This window comes from Oculina patagonica, chromosome 1 (genome assembly GCF_052425735.1).
Source record: "Oculina patagonica isolate OP01 chromosome 1, crgOcupat, whole genome shotgun sequence".
Taxonomy (NCBI): Eukaryota; Metazoa; Cnidaria; class Anthozoa; order Scleractinia; family Oculinidae; genus Oculina; species Oculina patagonica.
Window position 1 is genome coordinate 30,220,776 of NC_135758.1, and position 20,098 is coordinate 30,240,873.

The 20,098-nt window shown below is 38.3% G+C and overlaps 3 protein-coding genes across 4 annotated transcripts in view; 1 reads left to right on the forward strand and 2 right to left on the reverse strand.

Annotated features, from left to right (window-relative positions):
- LOC144663425 (proteasome subunit alpha type-1-like) overlaps nucleotides 1-1,430 on the reverse strand; it is a 9,113-nt gene extending 7,683 nt beyond the window's left edge. The window contains exons 1-3 of the mRNA XM_078524372.1: nucleotides 1,369-1,430; nucleotides 885-929; nucleotides 368-412 (exon numbers count right to left, since the gene is read on the reverse strand). Coding sequence (XP_078380498.1) covers nucleotides 368-412; nucleotides 885-929; nucleotides 1,369-1,371 — 93 coding nt within the window. The 5' untranslated portion in view covers nucleotides 1,372-1,430. The remainder of the gene's footprint in view (nucleotides 1-367; nucleotides 413-884; nucleotides 930-1,368) is intronic.
- Nucleotides 1,431-1,531: 101 nt separating this feature from the next.
- LOC144663353 (coiled-coil domain-containing protein 112-like) lies at nucleotides 1,532-10,320 on the forward strand. Its single transcript, XM_078524262.1, has 12 exons — nucleotides 1,532-1,738; nucleotides 1,983-2,104; nucleotides 3,040-3,205; nucleotides 3,403-3,574; nucleotides 3,937-4,023; nucleotides 4,575-4,724; nucleotides 5,662-5,790; nucleotides 6,480-6,575; nucleotides 7,359-7,505; nucleotides 8,138-8,233; nucleotides 8,799-8,920; nucleotides 9,772-10,320. Exons 1-12 carry the CDS (start codon nucleotides 1,623-1,625, stop codon nucleotides 9,803-9,805), a joined length of 1,437 nt encoding a protein of 478 aa, XP_078380388.1. The 5' UTR covers nucleotides 1,532-1,622; the 3' UTR covers nucleotides 9,806-10,320.
- A 712-nt stretch (nucleotides 10,321-11,032) lies between these two features.
- LOC144663325 (unconventional myosin-Ie-like) overlaps nucleotides 11,033-20,098 on the reverse strand; it is a 56,447-nt gene continuing 47,381 nt past the window's right edge. Inside the window, exons 33-34 of one of the 2 annotated variants that reach the window (XM_078524226.1) lie at nucleotides 13,037-13,221; nucleotides 11,033-12,243 (exon numbers count right to left, since the gene is read on the reverse strand). In XM_078524226.1, coding sequence (XP_078380352.1) covers nucleotides 12,167-12,243; nucleotides 13,037-13,221 — 262 coding nt within the window. In that variant the 3' untranslated portion in view covers nucleotides 11,033-12,166. Of the gene's footprint in view, nucleotides 12,244-13,036; nucleotides 13,222-20,098 lie in introns of those variants that run through there. The other variant, XR_013572598.1, reaches the window with a different exon arrangement.

The window sequence follows — 20,098 nt, forward strand, 5'->3', positions numbered from 1 at the left end:
TATCCTGAATAACACTCTGGTTGAAAGCCAGTTTAAGGTAAGCTCTCAATAATGATAATGATGACACAATATATACTTTTAGACTGCCTGCAGTGTGCAGTCGGCAAATGTCAGAAACCATCTTGAAACAGTTGTATAAGACACCATTTATGATGTTGTGTTTGGCTGGAAAACGTTTGACTTACATAATCAGACTATTTTTTTTTAAAAAAAAACCCTCCAAGATTAATTTAGTTATGTACAAACTATGACTTTTTTTTCCATGTGCACTTCAGAGCTGTTTTCTTCACTTTTTACCTTATTGGTTACTTGGGTGAAACAAAAACCCTTTGGAGAGTGGAATTTTTACATAGCATAATTTTCATACCTGTTTGACAGCTTCCATTGCATATTCAATTTGATGTATGCGGCCCTGCAAGTGAATAGTGTGATAAGTTCCCTTTACAACAAGAACTTCACCACAAGATTATCATTCACAACCTGACCATAATCCGAAGACACCCAAAGATTTCCAAAGTTTTGCTTCCAGAAGCAGAAACAGTCCTTAACATTTCTTGGTCCCAGTCCCAAGTTTGTATTTTTTTTCCTGTATGTGTGAACTAAGGGGCACATCCAGGATTTTTCTTAGGAGGGGGTGCACCACTAAGGAATAACTGGTAATGTAAACAAATTTTAAAAGTGAATACTAGGCCACAAGTCATCTCAGGCAGGGGTGCGCACCCCCTACACCCTCCTACTAGATCCACCCCCGGAACTACACCTAAATCATGAGAGTTGCCAGGGATAAAAAAATCATTTAAAAAATCTACTCAATTAGAGAGATTAGAGACAGATCTTAGTGTTTTATCAAGTCAAAATTCAACCTCCTGGATTACAATATTTACCTGTGGGCTCCACACTGTAACATCGTTATCATACTGATTACGGAACTGAAAGAAAACAAAATACACATCTAACATTCGAATTTAACACAAGTTACTTTGTAGACTTTCTTTTAAATAAAAGTTGTCAAACACATGTAAAACAAATTAAAATCAAGTTTTAACCCTCATAATGTAGGTTTTAAAATGCTGCTATACTTTGATTTTCTTCACTACTTTATGTCAGATACAAAACTAAAATTTGCCTATCAATGATAGAAACATATTTGAAATAAACATGTGGATCAAAGTTTTTTCAACGTGACTCAGCATGGGAAAATTAAGGCAACATGTTTCTTCAGTTTTATATGCTACGATGCCCTCGTTACTGAACAAAAAACTTCCAAAAACAAACCTCACTATCAAAAGATCCCTTCGAAATATACAGTTTACGTATAAATCACATGGAAAGAAGGGAAAAAGCATTATTTTAGCAAAAGAAACTTACCATTTTTAGGCCGGTCGTCTGGCATCAAATCAACTCTGATTGGTAGCAACTGCTGGAACACGGTATCGTGGTCTCAAATAAATTCCGCGAGTGTCTTGGTCAGTGGTTTTCTTAATAGAGGTGAATACTTCATATACGGCAGGAGGCAATTATCTTGAACAAAATGGCGGGTTCTGTTGTTGTTACATGGCGTTATGTCAACTCGTCTTTTTGAAAAAAAAAATACCGGTTCCATTAGGTAAAGAAGATTCATAATGAACAACAGAGCTGAGCATGAAGGACGCAGTGATGCGGAGCAGTCAAGAAAGCCAAGAACACAACAGCAGAAGAATTCAGAGTTCTTTGAGAAATTGGAACAGCTTGAGCAAAAGTAAGCTACAACCTCCCTTTTCTAACAAAATTAAATTTAAAGTAATACATCATTCCTCTGTTATAAAAAGACAAAATGTAAACAAGCCTTTAATAATACAGCGCTCGGGATATTTAGGATGTAAGAGTTTTTGAGTTCCCATATGATTCTTCCTTCTTTAAAGGGCAATCATTTTTTTTTTCACCACTTTTTTTCATTTTGGAATGTGGTCTAACGTATGTTTATAATTTGTATAAACTTGTAGAATTTCCGCCCTTGAAAAGGATAGAAACACTCCATTATACAGCAGACGTAGTGAATTTCGTAAAGATTATTGTGAACTTGAAGAATTAGACTTGAAAGGAACAAATGACAGAAAATCAGAGAGTGAGTATAGTCCCTTTTGGATTATGTTAGTAACAGTCAAAACGGCTGAAGCGTCCCTTCTAAATATAATAAAGTAATAAATTCATTATTATTCTTTGTTTCAAACTCCAATTCAATTTTCAAAATGTGACTCAATCCAGAAGTTGAATGTTGATTGGATTTATATATGTCTGTTGACAAGAATAGAGAAATGTAAAGATGCTATCAACCAATTTTAATATTTTTCAAATTAGTCAAACTTTAAATTTTGCATCATGTCTGATGCCTGAGTGTGGGAGGTGGGGGGAAAGGAAAGGTACTCTCTCAAATGTACTATAATAATTTTGGTTTGTGTGGTGCCAAATGAGTATAGTTTTGAGCAGATTTGGCTTGACCATTTTGGTCTGAAATACATGTAGAGTATCAAGTGGTACAGGTTCGACCCCTGGCCACGGTCTCGTGTTGTGTTTTTTTGGCAAGACACTTTACTCTCACAGTGCCTCTCTCCACCCAGGTGTTTAAATGGGTACTGGCAAATGAATGCTGTACCTCCTTATGTCGAGTAACAGTCACATTTTGATGTTTTGTTGGGGGTATAACTAAAGAAAACTAACAAGAAGCTTTTAAGATTTTTCTATCATTGTGTGGCTTTAGAAATATATCCATTCTGTCACCAAAGAGCCCCGAAATTTAATTCGCCCAGGACCCTACCAGTGTCCTGGCTCTTCCATTTACAAAAGGAAACATTAACCCCACAAAACTAATTTAAACTTCCACCCATCTCTCCTCAGGAGTTTTTTGTGTCTCTGACCAACTCCCCCCCCCCCCTCCCACCCCTCTGGAACTTCCAATTCTCCCTTTGGTAGAGCAATGGATGTTTTCTGGAATCACACATTAATTATTGTTTATTCAATCTTGATCATGTTGGTTATTATTTATTATTATTGTTTTCACAGAACAGAAACTGAAACAGCAATTGGGAAAAATCAGGTCAAATGTAAACAAATTCCAGAGAGATCTGCAAGATGTAAAACCATCTCCAGAGTTTGTTGAACAACTCAAAGAGATTATGGAAGAAATTGAAAATTCTATGATGACCTGCAAAGAACAGCAGAGAAAAGTGTATGTATTAAATTTAACCTAACAAACAATTTGACCAAAGCCATGCACACAAATGCGACACCCAAGGGGATATATTGCAGGGACATATTTTTCCAGTAATGAATGTTTAAGTTAAGAAAATTAAGACGGAAAATTAAGATCTGGAAAATAAATTGTTACTGGTACATTCTTATTGGTATTGGTTATTCATTCTATAGCTATGATGAGCTGTTGCGTGAAGAACGTACATCCGTCCAGGAAGTGTCGGCAATGGAGAAAAAGTTTGAATCTTGGTCTCAGCTGCCAGCACCTGCGACAGCTGCAGCTGATGTAAAGAAAGCAGCTGGAGCAGTGACAGTTTCTCTTCCACCAGCGGTAGCAGCGTTCGAGGTACTTTGTAAGCATAAATATTGAATTATGCACACCCATCCTCATGTCGGATTATAGTAGCCAAATAGCTCATCAGTATGGACACTGGGAGTATTTCTACTGTCTTTGCCAGATGGAATGCTTGTTTGCTATCCACATCGCTATCCAGTGGTTAAAAGCCTGCGTCGTAGACGAATTTAGTTCATCTGTGACGCAGGCTAGTGGATAAGTGTTAACAAAAAAACTATGGTTTAAACTGGTTAGACATTTATCCAGTGGATATTGTTATCCACCCTTTGATTAACTGGACCTGGCTATCTAGACTACCGATAAAGACTAGTTTTTGTTTACTAATCTGTAACTTACAATTTAATATGATGCAGAGATTTTTGGCACAAACTGGAGGACATAGTGGAGGTTGGGATGATTATGATCATCAACTCTTTCTTAAGCTGAAGAGCAAACACAAGGTAAGACTTTTATCCAAAAAAACCAATGAGTAATGTAGAGCATAAGATGAGGTGATCGTTGTTTAGACTGTTAAGCTCCAAAACCAGTTAAAGGGTGAAACTGCACAAATTTCATTTCCTGGTCACAGCATTGCATGTGATATCTCTCAAGGTCATACAGGTGACAAAAGTTGATGTAATGTCTTATATCTTCAAAACCCAGTTGTGATACTGAAAACAGAGACATCCATTTACTGGAAGACCAAACTTACCACAAGTTAAGTTGCAAAAATCAAGATGATGAATTCATGAATCATGTTTCAACTCTTCATCCATGGGGCAAATTTAAGTAAAAAATTGCATTCATAAGGGCACAATAAGATTTGAAATTGGGAATCATGAATCACAAATCACAAAAATAAAAGCTTAAGCCACACGCTTCACAGTAAAGGTATAGGGGACCCTCGAGATTTCTCAAAGTACCCTAAAAATATAAAATAGATATAATAATTCATTCATAACACTCTGGATAATTTTATGATTCCATGATGTATCTTAATTTGACACTGTAGAACCATGAGGCCTTTATGAGAGCAGCAGGATCAGGAATTCCTGGAAGAAGTGTTGATGATGTTCGACAACATGATGAGTGGTACAGTGAATACTTGATACTCAAAGAGAGTAAAAAGAAAGCTATTCAGGAATGGAGAGAAGGCAAAGAGGTCTCAATCACTATATTTAAATAAATGCTTGTAGTTGTCTTCTGTAACAATAACCTTAAGTTTCCAAGCCGAGGAGACATATTTAATTGGATTACAGTAAAAAACCTGTGTGTAAGAACCTAGGAATTTAAGAACCTTCTGGCAGAATTTGAACCTGTTTAGCCAAACAAATTCCAACAGGTTCTTATAAGTGGGGTTTAACTATTTAATTTATATTTTTTTTTACTAAACAACAGTTCTTGATGATCAATTAATGTTGTTGTACTTTTGGCAACATGGGTACATTAACAAATATTTATAATGAAGAACAGACCAGATTTTATACTATTTTCTGATAATCAACATCAATGTCTACTCTGTAGAAATTAAGAACCTAATTTAGAACCTACTTAGCCTAAACTGTCAATAAGTACCCCATACTACAAGAACCTGTTTTGCCAAACTCTGAAAAAAGTAGGCTCTTACACGCGGGTTTTTACTGTATTGCACATCAAAACAAAAGAAAGTAGTTATTTAACTCAGATCATAGGCCTGCAATGCATGCATAGAGCTGCACTGCCTGCACACATGTACATGCCTATGATAGTAGGTATAATTGTTTTAAATACCATTTTCTATCAATGGTATCATATCACTTGATAATTAATGTTGTGGTTTAAATTTATCTTTTGTTTAACCTTTATCTAACCAGTTTGATTTTTCGTTTTTGTTTTTTCATGAAAAAATAATTGTTTTACTGCTTTATCTAAAGTACCTTTTTTGTTTTACTGCTTATCAACATTCAGTTAATTATGTCTTCTTAAATTTAGTGAGATGCACAGATTCTTTTATCAAAAACAAGAGATCTTTTGTTACTGGTTTGGCGATTTCTGCCAAATTTGCTTTGTCTGTATTTTCTTTAGACTAAGTTATCACTTTCTCTTTTGTCTTTCAACAGACAAAGAAAGACGAGATGTTAAATGATGATGGTGAGGAATTAGAGGAGGAAGAAAGAGTGAAGAGGAAAAAAGAAGAACAAATAGAAAAAGAGAGAGAAGAAAGAGTCAAACAGTTAAATGAATGGAAGGTAACTTGCAGTTGCAAGTAAAACAAATTGTCAAAGATTTTTTAAGAAATTTTGGCAGTTTTAGCATATTGTTGCAAAACCAAGTTTGTCAAGGAGATGGAGAAGGTAGTAGCCATGAACTGATCAATTGTGTGTGTAGTTGTGAGGAGTTTGATTCCTTGATGAAAATCTTGGCAAGAATCTTTGAGGATGTAAAATTCTTTACTGACACCCTCAGTGACCTTGAAGAACCTAAGTTGTACCGTAAGTACCTCTGAAGTTAAAAATACCATGAAAAATGTTTTTGTATATAACCTACTGATTTGTTAACTTACCGGTAAGAAAATGCCAAGATTGAGCTCCAGAGCTCAAACATGACTGATCTAATCCTGAGTATGGGTCAATTTTGAATTCTTTAAAGTTACGCTTACTCCTACTTAACTATTAATAATTTACCAAGTTTAAATTTTTTTCTTAAAGTAAGTCTGAAAACACATTTGATCAGGAGGATCAAAACATGGGTTCAGTTTGATCCTCTATAAAATCTCCTTGTATTTTCTCAATTTGCTCCTCAATTTCAGGGCCTTGTTGTTTACAGGATTGATCCACTGAATTTAATGATTTATCTAGCGGATAGCATTTCCTGCCCTGTGAACAGCCAGGGCCTGGTGTATAGAACGTCAAGTTGAATTTTAGAATGACACTTTTAGGTTCAAAAAGACTTGGAAAAGGCAAAGATAGAGGAAGCCCGTCTCAGGCAAGAGTTAAATAAGGCAAGGGAAAAAGAAAGAGAAGAGAAGAAAAGGGTAAGCCAGACGATCTTAGAAAATGCTATTAAATTGTAGATAGCTGGCTAATCCAGTAGTGTTTAGTGGTACCTTTGGGAAACGTTATGAGGAACTTGGAGCCTCGTGTTTTAGGTAAAAGTAATACCATCAAAGATATCCCATTTTCAATACCATGAAGTGACTAGGAGTATGTCTACCCCTCCCTGGATGCTAAGCTAGTTCATCGTCAGGATTTCTTCCAGCATTATTTTTGTTGGTACCCATTAAAACACTTGAGTGAAGAGAGACACTGTGAGAGTAAAGTGTCTTATCCAAGAACGCAACAGAGTGACCTAGAACACGGCATAAACCCGGACTCCTTGATCCAGCTAGAGTCCAGCATGCTGACCTTAAGGCCAGTTCAACTTTCCACATCTTTTGTCTTAACTAAGAATAAATCATGTTACAGCAAGGCGCTCAAAAGTGTGACCACTTTTAATTTATTCACATTCTTTCGTGCAGATTTAATCCAATCAGAAGTCAACTGCAAGCTATCCACGGCTTTTGATTGGATTAAACCTGCACGAAAGAATGTGAATGAATTAAAAGTGGTCACACTTTTGGGCGCCTTGCTGTAAAATGTTTAATTTATTTAATATTTGCAGTTGTTGTTATTGTTTGAACAGTATAGGTACAAGATAACGAGTGCATGTGGGAGAGAGCTGTAGATTCCATAGAGTGTTGCATACACGGGGCAGTGCAGTGCTTGCCTTAAATGAATGTAGCACAGACTTGAATAAACATTTTCTTGTGACTTTCTAGTTAGAGATAAAAGCTCAAGTGGAGGAGTATGCCAGACAAAGGGCAGAAGAACAAGCTATATTAAAAGCAGCTCGACAAGCTAGACAGGAACAGCAAAAAGGGGCGAACAAAATAACAGCAGAAGAAGCTGCAAAAATACAAGAAAGGGTGAGTTGAATTTGGAAACAAACCTCCTTGGTGGTCTTTTCTGTGATTGCTTACGGTAAAGAAGAGAGTAGTGCGAGTGGTATTTTAATGGCGCATAACCCATAATACCTGTTACGGCTGATTGAACCCAATGATACGGGTGATGATGATGGTGTTACATTGCACTTGCATACCGACCAAAATGCTATGGGCGATACATTCAATGTAATGGCTGCTTATAAACTTGCTGATAGCTCAGTGACTAACAGATAAATATCACAGTAGTAGTGGGAGACAATATTGTGATGCAGAAAGTACAGCTGTTTTTATACTCCCAATGTCCCATTTGTTATAGATTGCACTCATCAAGCCAAGCTGGCTTACCAGACCAGTGGTCATCCATTGCACTTTACCCCAGTAGCTTTGTTTGGTTGTCCTAACAATTCTTTATTCCCATTTATACTCCAAGGAGGATGAAGGCACTGTCACCTCAAATGCCCACCCAATCACCAATTCCCTTTCTGAGACGCACTCAAGGGTTAAAAACGTTAAACTATCTTTAAAACGTTTGCATAAGGCTGCAGCCTGTATGTTGCTTGTAGTTGGTTGCCATTTATTTCATGTAAGATTGCCTGTGCATGGATTTGCTTCAGAGTCAAAAGATGTTGGAAGAAAAACAAGCCAAAAAGAAATTAAAAGAGGTAGAACAAATGGAAAAGGAAAAACGACTCCAGAAACTGAAAAGCCAGGTAAGGTATTTTTATGGTGCTGATAGCCTGCGAGCCGGTTTCTGTTATATAGACAGGCGGGGAGGTATAGCGAGGAGATGGGGAACGTTTGAAGTGGTTTTCATGTATGAGAATAACAATTCTACGTGTACCTCTATCGCCCAGTAATTTAATTATTTACCAGTAATTCGAACGAGACCTGTGGGATACCGTATTTATTCGAATAAACGCCACAACGTTTATTAATTTTTTTCTTGATTCGAGTGTGGAGTTTATTTCGAGGGCGGCGTTTATACGAGGGCGGCCTTTATTTAAAATTCAATTTATTTCTTGCAGACAGTAGTATGAAAACTGAACATTTGAATTTTAAAAACAGAAACATGTTTTAGTGTTTGAAATGTCATTTTCAACAACAATGTTACAATCAAGGAAAATGATTTTGAGTCTTGCTCAAACTTGATTATTGCTGCATTTGCTTTTTCAGTCTATTATTCGAGTAAACGCCACATCATAATGCGGCGTTTATTCGAGGGGGGTGTTTGTTAATTCTTCTGCCCTAAAATGATAAAAACTTGTTTTGCATCAGGTTGAAGTCAATGTATCACGTGACCCATCTCGTCTTTATAAACTCACTGCTGGCTGGGAGCAAAGGAAGAAAGAAGGATCTGGGACGAGTGGCAAGGGACCAACTCTTCATATGCCGCACAGGTGCGTATGTCGACAGTAATCGATTTGTTGTATTTACCTTTTATTTGGAACCTTTCCCTCTCACCAACCCTCAGCAAACCTTGTGAAAGTGGTCATTGCCCACTAAGCTTTGAAATGTGTTTAATATCAACGGATACAACAAACTAAATTCTTGGTATAACGGCTGGAATTATACTGATAAGATTTGAGGGAGCCGTTGGTATGGCTCAGGGTTTGAAGGTCAGTCTTTTTTTACCGCTTTGTTTTACATTGAAAGCGTGGCCTCAATAGTACTACCATTTTTGAGCTACCGTGAACGACCAACTTTTTTTTGCGTTTTTTCACGCTTAAAACATATAAGTTTGTCCAGACAAACCGTCGCGTTTTTCAACTGAACCAATTAACGTTTGGAGCGACGCGTCAACATGTCAAGTTTGACAGCTCCGCTTGTGCGTTTCTGCACATGAAACACGGGTTTTGAAAACTTTTGCGTCAACTTTTTATATTGCTTCAATGAATGTCGACAGCAAAGGGCGGCTTTACCGTTCTGGCAAATGCTGGGATAGCTTATTTTTTATTATTTTTGGGGGTATTTTTTACTTAAATTGGTTTTCTTGTAAAACTCGAAAGTTTGTCTCGACAAACGTGAACGTTTTACTCATGAGAAAGTGCGGAAAAAAGTTAGCCGTTCACGGTAGCTCGAAAATGGTAGTAATTTTCTTTTTGCTTGTGTCAGTTTTGAAATCCATTGAAATCTTCGTCTCTCTGTCTTTGTTCTATATTTGATTTCCTTCAATACCGAGGGTCGCTTAGCAGTAATTGACTTGTGGGTCTGTCTTATTATTAATGAGCAATTGACTCGTTTGTTGCAGAGCGGTTCCTTCATGGCGACAGGGATTGCCATAGCTGTCACAGTCGCCACCAGCCTTCGGACTGTTACATTTGTTGGCAACCTTTTAAGGAGTGTTCAACTCTTTTAGCCCAACACCGAAATGAACTATTGCGGTGCAATCCAATCCTTTGTACGTTTCTACAATTCTCTTTTAAAACAGTTTTAATATCAAGAGTATTCTTGTGAAGATCAGGCTTTTCATTCTCACAACCACCCTGCTCACATTTTAGTACAATATGGTAAAGAGAAGATGCAAGTTGATCATCAATGTAGGCATCTCTTATTCACATCTTCGTTTTGCATTCCCACTCGTAAAAGTCGTCAAACTGGTTTATTGGTTATCAGGCTAAATGTGCGATGTATAGAAAGAAGTTTGATGGTTGACAATTTATCAAAGAACCGTTTGTAATTTATACAGGCTGCGAGTATACAATGAACTGTCACTCACACAAATGACAACGATAAAAACAAAAGAATAGTGTACAGATTTAAATTGAAATATGTAAATAAAGTATTTATTACTCCATAAGGCTTTGTCAAGATTGTCTAAAAACCATACCCATTTTCTTTGCTTCTGAAAAATAAATTCTCGAGTTTCCTATTGTCAATTTTGATATTCAGTACAGCGTTCCAACATTTCATTCTTTTAACACATTCTCTGAATCTCAGTATGATTCTTAGTTCAAATCATGTTTACAGATTTCTTTTTTTTTCCAAATACCTTTCTCAGGAACAAAAAATAAACTTTCAATACGAAGAGGGAACACACCGGGACCCCATGGGGAAACCGCACTGTGTTGCATAGCGGAACGCATGGAGCACACGGGAGACGCAAGGGGCAGGGTACGGACCATTTAACTTTTCAGAGGGGGGAAGTTGGGCACAAGAAAAGCAGCAGAAAAACGTGCAATAGTAAGCGCGGGAAAAAAATGATGAAAAAATTCTTGCCATTACCAATGGTGAAAAAAATTCTAACTCGGAAGAAATCCCCCACCCACCCCCGTCAAAAATTTAATTGTCTGTCCCTAATGTAATAGCAAACGCATGGGGAAACCACAACAAATACGCGGGTAACGTAATGGGGGAATGCACGGGTTTATGTACAGCGAAACGGAGACCTTGAGAACTGACGCTTCATATGGAGTTTTGACGTGACCTCACGACGGCGGTTTTGATGACAGGTTGAGAAATACAAGTTCAAACTACAAGAGCCGCCCTTGTGAATGGAACAGAGACATCGCAGAAATGTACACATTTTATTTTGCAATCACTTACAACAGAAGCATATTACCCTACGCTTCTGCCTTGAATATTTTACAATTTTTTCAATGAAGATGTGCAAATAACCCGGTTTTAAGAACGATTTAATTTAAGTTCTATTATGCTTTACAAAAAACTAGTTGAAGTCAAGATTGCTATTTAAATATTATTCCACTCTCTACTACAATATTTGATAAATTAAAAAACCTCGGGATTTCGGAACTCACGAAACATCATTCTCATAGTTTGTCAACCTACACCTACAAAAATTATTGAACATGTAACATATATGCAATCCAATGATATAACTGGTTTTAAGGTGTCCTGGATTAAAAATATATTCATTACATATTACATTGTAGACTATTTGGAAACAAAATAAATTGTTATAGACTTTACGCGAAGAAAAATAACACTATTTGAAGTATTAAATCATTTTTCATATAGGGCTACAATTACTCTCCTTATATATAAAATTACTGGCCAGTCAAACGGAGATCAATTGGCTAATGTTTTTGATGCTACATCATGACCAATTTTTCTACTAAACTAGATAAAAAAATTAAACTTTTTTTTAGCAACGGCCATTGCTACACACCACCAGTTATCTAAAAACAACAGCCTACAAAATTGATGGACACATTTTACATGTCTGGCCAAGAAATTCAAATTTTAACCATTCAACGAAATGTGTTTATAACTACCGTGAAACCACATGGCTAATTATTTATTTTATTGTACAATTTTTAAGTCTCTGAATGCTACAGGTTCATATACCGTGGCAAAATACTGTCAGCTAATTCTCATACATTCCAAAAACAGTTTCTCAAGTAGCAATACTATTTGTGGAAAAAAATGAACATTTTACCCGTTAGATTTGCTTTTAATGGAATATTAACACGTTGGACAGCTTCAGATGAATCATTGGTATGTGGAATAACATAACATCTATGAAATTCCATTGCTCATGACGAAATTTTTTCTAAACACCATCTACCAAGAACAACGGGTAATTAAATATCACTTGTGATTTAACCAGAATTCTCGCCAAAATATTTACATTACCGTTGCGAAAAAAGAAAAACCTAAACATGCTATCATCATTCTCATTTCTATTAAATCTTTTCGATGTAGTTACTTGGAAACAGTCCCTCACGACCATGTAGTTTGCCCGTCCACCATCCTGAGGGATCTGGGAATGAAAGAAATAGAGATTACCTTATTATAGTAAATTAACGCAAATTTCAAACTTTCGCGTTAATTTAAGTCGCGTTAATTTTTGTTAACGTTAATTTCCGCGCCGTTAATAAAGTGGAGCGTTAATTTCCATGACGTTAATTTCCATTCTTTTGGCCCCAATTTTTCGTTACAGTCCAGATGTTAACGTTCTTGACTCCAAGGAAAAAGCACAATTTTATCTGCCACTATCATTGATACTGCGAAGAACGCTCAAAGTGGGAAAAGTACCACGAACATTGTTTGCGTTTAAGATTATACGCCTGCAAGTGTTGAAATAAACTTGTTCCAGTTGTGTACGTCGCGTTAATTTCCTTCACTTTAAAAATGATACCCCCTCTTTCGCGTTAATTTCCTTTATTGGGAAGTAATTTTTCCTTCAATTCGCGTTAATTTAAGTCGCGTTAATTTCAAATACCTTATTTAACACAAGCGTTAATTTCCTATAATAAGGTATACTGTAAGTCGGCAGAAAACAAGCCACGCTTTTGGCAAGATTCACACTAAAATTCACACTAAAATCTATCTTCCCGAGAGTACACACTCATCAACGTAAGAAATGACTGGGTAATTTATACAACCGCGCCAGTCCCCGTGCGGCTGCCTTTTCTAACCAATAAGTATTGCCTTATTTGCGTCTTCGCCAGAACACTTCATGGCGGCGGGGCATCGCTACTAAGCAGAGAACAAAACATAATTTCAAGGCTGTCCCTACAGGAGACTTGTCGTTATATCTGACATGTTATTACCTTCTTTAATAATTTCAATGATTTCATCCGGTTGAAAACTCAGTTCATCCACATCTGTCGCGTCATAAGGATAAATGGTCTTGCATTTGGGTAGGGACGGGGTGGGTTTGGGTTTTAACTTGGGTTTTCCCGGAGCTGGGGGACGTTTCGACATGGACTTTTTCTTGGTGTTTGTCCTTTCGACGCTGAAAAAAAGAAGAAAGAAACAGTTGGCAACATTAACTGAATGCAACTGTCTTTGTCTAGCTACTTGTTCTCTACTCGGAAAATCACTCAGTGGAACAATGGACGTGTTCGGAAAATCTCCGGGCAAATACACGAAGTTTCCGATTCTTAAAAAAAAACCAATCAAAAATTGGCACGAACACTCACGAGTATACCGATGATGACGTCAGCTTAACGTTAGAAGGAACATCGGGAATTTCTATCCCTCGAGGGCAGGTACAAGAAAAGATCGAGTCTTGGATAACATTCAGCATATAACCTATGTTCGTTAGTTTCCAAATTAAATCACGGAACTACACGTTGCACTAAGTCCCTAAATATACTACAGCTGGCGTAACAAGCACTGGTTGATGGCGAAATCCGCTCTCGGAGAGTTTCCATCGAGCCCACGAAGCCACCGCAGCTGCTTAGCAACATGGCGTATTCCTATTGTGTGACATTTTTCTGAATACTCGTGAATGCTCATGCCAGGTTTTGATTGAATAACAAGACTCGGGAACTCTTCGAGTGATTCAACGAAGATTTGCCAAAAACGCCACTTGTTTTTCCAACTGTCTTTTAACAGAAAAATCCAGACACAACAATTTTCCAGGGTTGGCGGGATTTTTCGCGCGCGAGCAAAGGCAGCCGAAAAAAAAAACTCGTCATCAACGCAGGCTACACCCGAAGACGCACTGAAATGCAGCTGGAAACAAGTGTCGTTCAGACACATCTTCGCAAAAGAACCTGAATTTCCAAAGACGTCACTGTTGCCATAGCAACATCCCTACCAAAAATCGCAGCTTTTAACAATTCTTAGACCGGAAATGACGTGAGCACGCAAGTGTGCTCTGCCTTATTCTTTCGATTCAAACGAAAAGCCAGTGCCTTACTTGCTGTTTTCTTTTGATTTGTTTGGGATAATCATGAAAAAAGCTCAATAGCGCTGCTGACTGACCACTGAAACCTGGTTTTGCCTAGAAAGTCCCCATAGACGCCTATGGCCCCGTTTTGATTTGCCTGTTTCTTTACAAAAGTGGTCAGGTCCGGACCAATTTTTTGACGAGTCCGTACCCAATTTTCTCTGTCGTGTAAACGCGCCTTTTAAGTTTTCTTAAGGCTCATTTACACAGGTGACTTTTGTCAAGCAACTCAATGCAAGTTTTGTCGCGCCGAAGTTGCATGAAGTCGATAAAATTGCCACAAAAACGCCGCGAGTTTGCACGCGTGAAAAACTAGCAGCGATAAAATCACCGCGATATCGCATGAGTTTCGAACCTGTTCGAAACTTGATGCAACTTCGGCGCGACAAAAATTGCTTTGAGTTGCGCAAAAAAAATCGCCTGTGTAAATGGACCTTTAAAGGTCGTATCGTATGTCAGCTAGCGCAAAGGGGCACGGTTTTGCAGTCTACTCTATGAATACTTTAAGCAAAGGGTCGTAAAGTTTATGTTTATGAAATTTGAAATAAAGATGTATGTAGAAAATCCATGTCAATCCTTATAGGATAAATCTGATCACGATACTAAGTTTTAACAATTCTAAAGAGGTTGTTGCTCCGTGTCAGTTATAGGGACTTACAGCATTTCTTTTAAACAGCTCAATCTAAAACAGCGACTAATTTACCGTAAAACGCAGAAACATACCGTAGAATTCCGGTTATAAGGCCTGGGCTTATACAACTTCGTAGGGGTTTTTGGGTGGGCTTATAAGCGGAGGGGCTTATATTCGGGAGGGCTTATAAGCGGAAGGAAAAAACGTTTCGAAACGAGCCTCGGGAGTGTTGATCGAAATACGTTTTTAAGTTAAAAACGCACAAAAAAGCAACATTTAGCCCTGTTCAGTACTGTCATCCGGTAGAGGGGGGCTTATATCCGGGGGGGCTTATAACCGGATGTAATTTTTTGTTTCCAGGTTGATGGGCCTATAACCGGTGGGGCTTATAACCGGAATTTTACGGTATTTACACGTGCAAACAAAATGTGACTATATTTTGTAACCTCACAAGGAAGCCTGATCGATTTTACGTCATGTAACTTAAACAGACTGTCACCTATGCTCACACATTAACTCACTTGGACATCAAAGGAATCACAAGAGACACAAACACACGAACACGGTGGTACAACAAAGCAAAAGAGTGGTGTTACCACCCGAAACCCGAAAGGCTGGGATTAACGACCTTGATGTCTCGATGTTACGTGTAGTTGACAACCTAATTCTACCGATGTCTCAGACAGTAACAGCACAGGCAGAAATCTTCCGTTTTTCAGGCCGTGTGACGTAAGTGTCACGGTACGTGCTATTTGGTCCCATACGTTTACTGTAATTTGTAACGAATGACCTCGGCTTGTGTCAACTGATCGTGAGAAATGCCCCATAAAATACTGAATTCCCCCACCCCCAACAACTACTTTTGTTGGGGGGCGGTGACGGCTAGCAAGGAATCAACGGCCTCAAAAGCCAATAAAATCACAAAAGATCACACAAACGATAAAAGGTAAGTGAACGTTATTTGAAATGAATATATGAATATATGAAGTACATTACTGCGATGATCTTTCATTTGCTTAAAATGAACGTTATTTATCTGGCTTACAGTTGATCAAAGTTTGCAATCGAAAGATGCGAAATTCAGTATTTTATGGAGCATTTCTCACGATCAGTTGACTCAAACCGAGGTCAATCGTTACAAATTACAGTAAACGTAAGAGATCAAATGGCGCGAACCGTGACACATATGTCACGTGGCCTCAAACACAGAGGATTGTCTGCCTGTGGTTACAAGTCAGTAAAGGATGATTGTTTTACGCTTTCCGTTGAAAACAAATTGCTAGATTGAGAAAACAAAAAAAACTTGATTGTTGTTAGGAACAGGTTGTTAGGAACAAGGAACAGGTCCTTCTCTTCCCTTTTTCCGAGCAAAAAGGGAAGCGCAAAGAAAAACTGGCGACGAGACACGCGTCTGGTCCCCAGTTTTCGCGCGGCCAATTTTTCCCTCGCTGTTTTTGTTCGCTCCCCTCGCGAAAAACTAAGGACAAAGAGTTAGTTGGTACATTAGGGTGCGAAAACATTAGAACAATGGAATGTCTTAAAGGATAGTGAATTCACAGTTGGTGAAGTTATTTATATGGAATTCATTACCTATCATCAGGTATTTTAAAGGAGAAGCTCACTCCAGAATGGCCATTTATTTTCTTTACGCCAATAAAAAGTTTATACAAAAATATGTTATTCACCAAAATTTCAGTTTCCAACGAGCGCTAAAACCCTACGAAATCTTTCTCTAAAGTAGCCCAAAATTCGACAACTGAACGCCGCCATCTTGGAGCTAGTAATGTATGCGTGACGTCAAAGAGCTCAGCCTGAAGTTTGAATACTCAAAACTCCTTGTTTTGTTTTGTTTGTCAAAATGCCTGTTTGTGCAGCTCCATGTTTCTCAAACAGAGCTCCAAGAGATACAAAAAACCTTTCACCGTCTTTCAATATCTAAAAGAAAAAATGCTCACGAATGGATTATAAGAATGGGCAGAAACGAAAAATTCCTGGCAAAGCGGACATAAATATTTGTGTGTTCCGTAAACTATACGGAAGACTGCTTCGAAGAAGATCACAGATACAGTCTCCTGAGTGTAAATACCCACAAAAAAAAGAAAAAGACAGACGCAATACCAACCAGTGTTACGATTATGCTATTTCACTTTTTTTACTTTATTTCAGGGAGGATTTTTAATCAACCAGAGAAACTCTCTGTTGTTTTTGTTGACTTCGTCGTATTTTCTCGATTAAACGCGGGTCCCCGATTAAACGCCGGCTTCGTATAAACGCCGGGTCAAAACTGCTGACTTTTAAATAAACCCTGGGGGCGTTTGATCGAGGTCCCGGCGATTATTTGTGGTCAAGCAAACAAGTAAATATATTCTTTTTAGTAGCACTGCTACGACAAACTGGTACGGTCTGCTACTTTGGTAATTTTTTATAATGTTCAAGGAAACGTCCGGCGTAAAATAACTAGGATGGATGCTGTAAACAAAACGAAACAGCAATGTTCGCGTTCATGTCGTCATGACTGACGCGAACAGTGTAGGAGGACGTTTATTACCGCGAAGGACATTGGCGACATTGCCGTTTATGGACTTATTGGTTGTTTATGTTCTGTTTGTCACAAATCTTGATTGCACCATGCATGTACCGTATGCAATACTGCAACATTGGTAACATGATCATCCTCGGATCAGGCCACGAGACTGCCAACTATTCCACCACCATCCTTTCACTGTCCCACCAAACTCTGTGTAGTACTCGACATCGTCAAAATGGATGCGTCCTTTCGTAGGATAATACGCATGTGCTATCACTCCCCCAGGCACATCAAAAGCATATTAAGGAAATGGCTGTTCGCCTGGAACGCCATTGTGCTAGACCCAGAGACAGATTGTCGAGCGGGACGACGAGAAAAATCGAGGGTCTTGAAGGATAGGTAATAATAGATCAACCTGAAAAAGTTGCAGAAAATTGCACTTCGATAAAGAACTCGATCGGGCCCCGATTTAACGCCGGAACACACAAATATTTGTGTCCGCTTTTGAGCAATTGTTCTTTAAATATTGAAAGACGGTGAAAACGGAAATACCTCTTTTTGTATTTCTTGGAGCTCTGTTTAAGCAAAATGGAGCCGCGCAAACAGGCATTTTGACAAACAAAAGCCACTACAAAGAAACAAGGAGTTTGAAGTAATTAAAATTTTCCCGCTCAACTTCAGGCTGAGCTCTTTGACGTCACGCATACATTAACAGCTCCAAGATGGCGGCGTTCAGTTGTTGAGTTTTGGGCTACTTCAGAAAAGGATTTCGTAGGGTTTAAGCGCTCGTTAGAATCTGAATTTTGGTGAACAACATATCTTTGCATAAACTTTTTATTGGCGTAAAAAAAATTAATGGCCATTCTGGAGTGAACTTCTCCTTTAAATTATGTTTTAACGTGTTTCCTTTTTGCGAGACTTGTTTATGTACGGATCCCACCATACTTAGTTAATAGAAAGTTCATGGTAACAACCAGTTAGTTTTATTATATTCAAATAGAAGAAAATACACGAATAAACGGATATTACAAACGTTCTTCAGCAGCACAGCAAACCACACCACACTACGCACAACCACTGTGAACATGTTTAAATGAAGTATGTGTTTAAAATACAATTCTTTACAAAGAAAAAGTTTAAGATCACTTGTCATTATGAATGCTATTAATATCACAATAAAATTCAATTAAGCAAAAGGAAAGACTGGACGGCATATTAAATTTGTCTAGGCAAAGGGAACAAAATAATCAAAAGATAATTGAAGGCGGGCGTATTTATTCAAGTTCATTCCAAAATGGCACTTTTTGTCTTCACGTCAACGAAAATGTATTTCCAAGATATGTTAGTTACCAAAATGTCAGCTTCCAAGGATTATTCAAACCCTATGAAATCCTTGTCTAAAGTAGTCCGAAAATCGAGAACCGTCTACCGCCATCTTGGAGTTACTTGGCAGTTGAGCTCTTTGACATCATGCATATATTGCCAGGCTGCTTAGTTTCTCCAAGATGGCGGCGGCGGCTTCTTGATTTTCGGACTACTTCACAGGGGACCCAAACGCTGTATTAGTTATTCATAATCTTAAAATAAAAAAAAATGTTCTTATTTACCTGCGTTCCTGTGTCTTTTTTCACCGGTTTGGGGGCGATTTGAATCAGAGCGAAGGTTGTTTACGTTGCGAGTTTTAAACGGTAATCGGTCTGTCGCAATGTCAATACGACGCGCCTGAAGTTTCAATTGTTATTAACTCAAGTTACTTAAACCATTAACTATTAACTCTCCTCGCGGGGAGTTTCGTGTTTCAATTTAATGGTCTCTTCTCTTCCGCGAGGGGAGTTAATAGTTAATAATAACAGTTAAATTAAAACTTGAGACATAACTGAGCCGCGTCGTATTGACATTGCGACAGACCGATTACCGTTTAAAACTCGCAACGTAAACCGCCTTCGCTCTGATACAAATCGCCCCCAAACCGGTGAAAAAAGACACAGGAACGCTGGTAAATAAGAACATTTTTATTTTAAGATTATGAATAACTAATACAGCGTTTGGGTCCCCTGTGACTACTTCATAGGGTTCGAATGCTCTTTGGAAGCTGTAATCTTGGTGAATAACATATCTTTGTATTACCTTTTCGTTGTCACGAAGAAAAAAAGGGCCATTTTTGAATGAACTTCTCCTTGACAGGAGCAATCCTATTTATTTTTCAAGGACTCATCAAGGATTTGGAAAATTCTCAAGGTCAAGGACTTTGGGCAACGATTTATTAGTTTTAAGCACTTTTTGATTAACGAGCGCCCGCTTTGCTTTTGCATTTGCCAAGTTATAACTGTAAGACCCGATCAAAATGCTCTACCTAACCAATCAAAGGAAACATGCTTACGTGTGTTATGACGTGGGTAATATGTCAGTGTGTTGATTTTCAAAAAAACGAGCAGTGTACAGTTCTGGGTTGGGGATCATTTCGGGGCTGTACAGCAGTCCTTCATTTTTCTTAGTTCATCGAGCATGAAGCGAAAAAGAGCGCAGATAGAAAAAAAGCCGTGGAAAATCGTGCGTCTCGCCCGCATATTTCCAACGGCAATTTTTCGCACTCTTGTTACCCTGCGTAGTTTTTGGGCGCGCATTCGGGAAACGCGGGAGGTACGAGGAGGACACGCAAGGAGCCTTCTCGCACCTTTCTCGTTCTACAATTGGGCGCCCAAAAACTACACAGGCGCCAGCTACGCAGGCTACGCTCTTGTTCGCTTCACGCCTGACGAAGTAAGAGACAAAAGGGA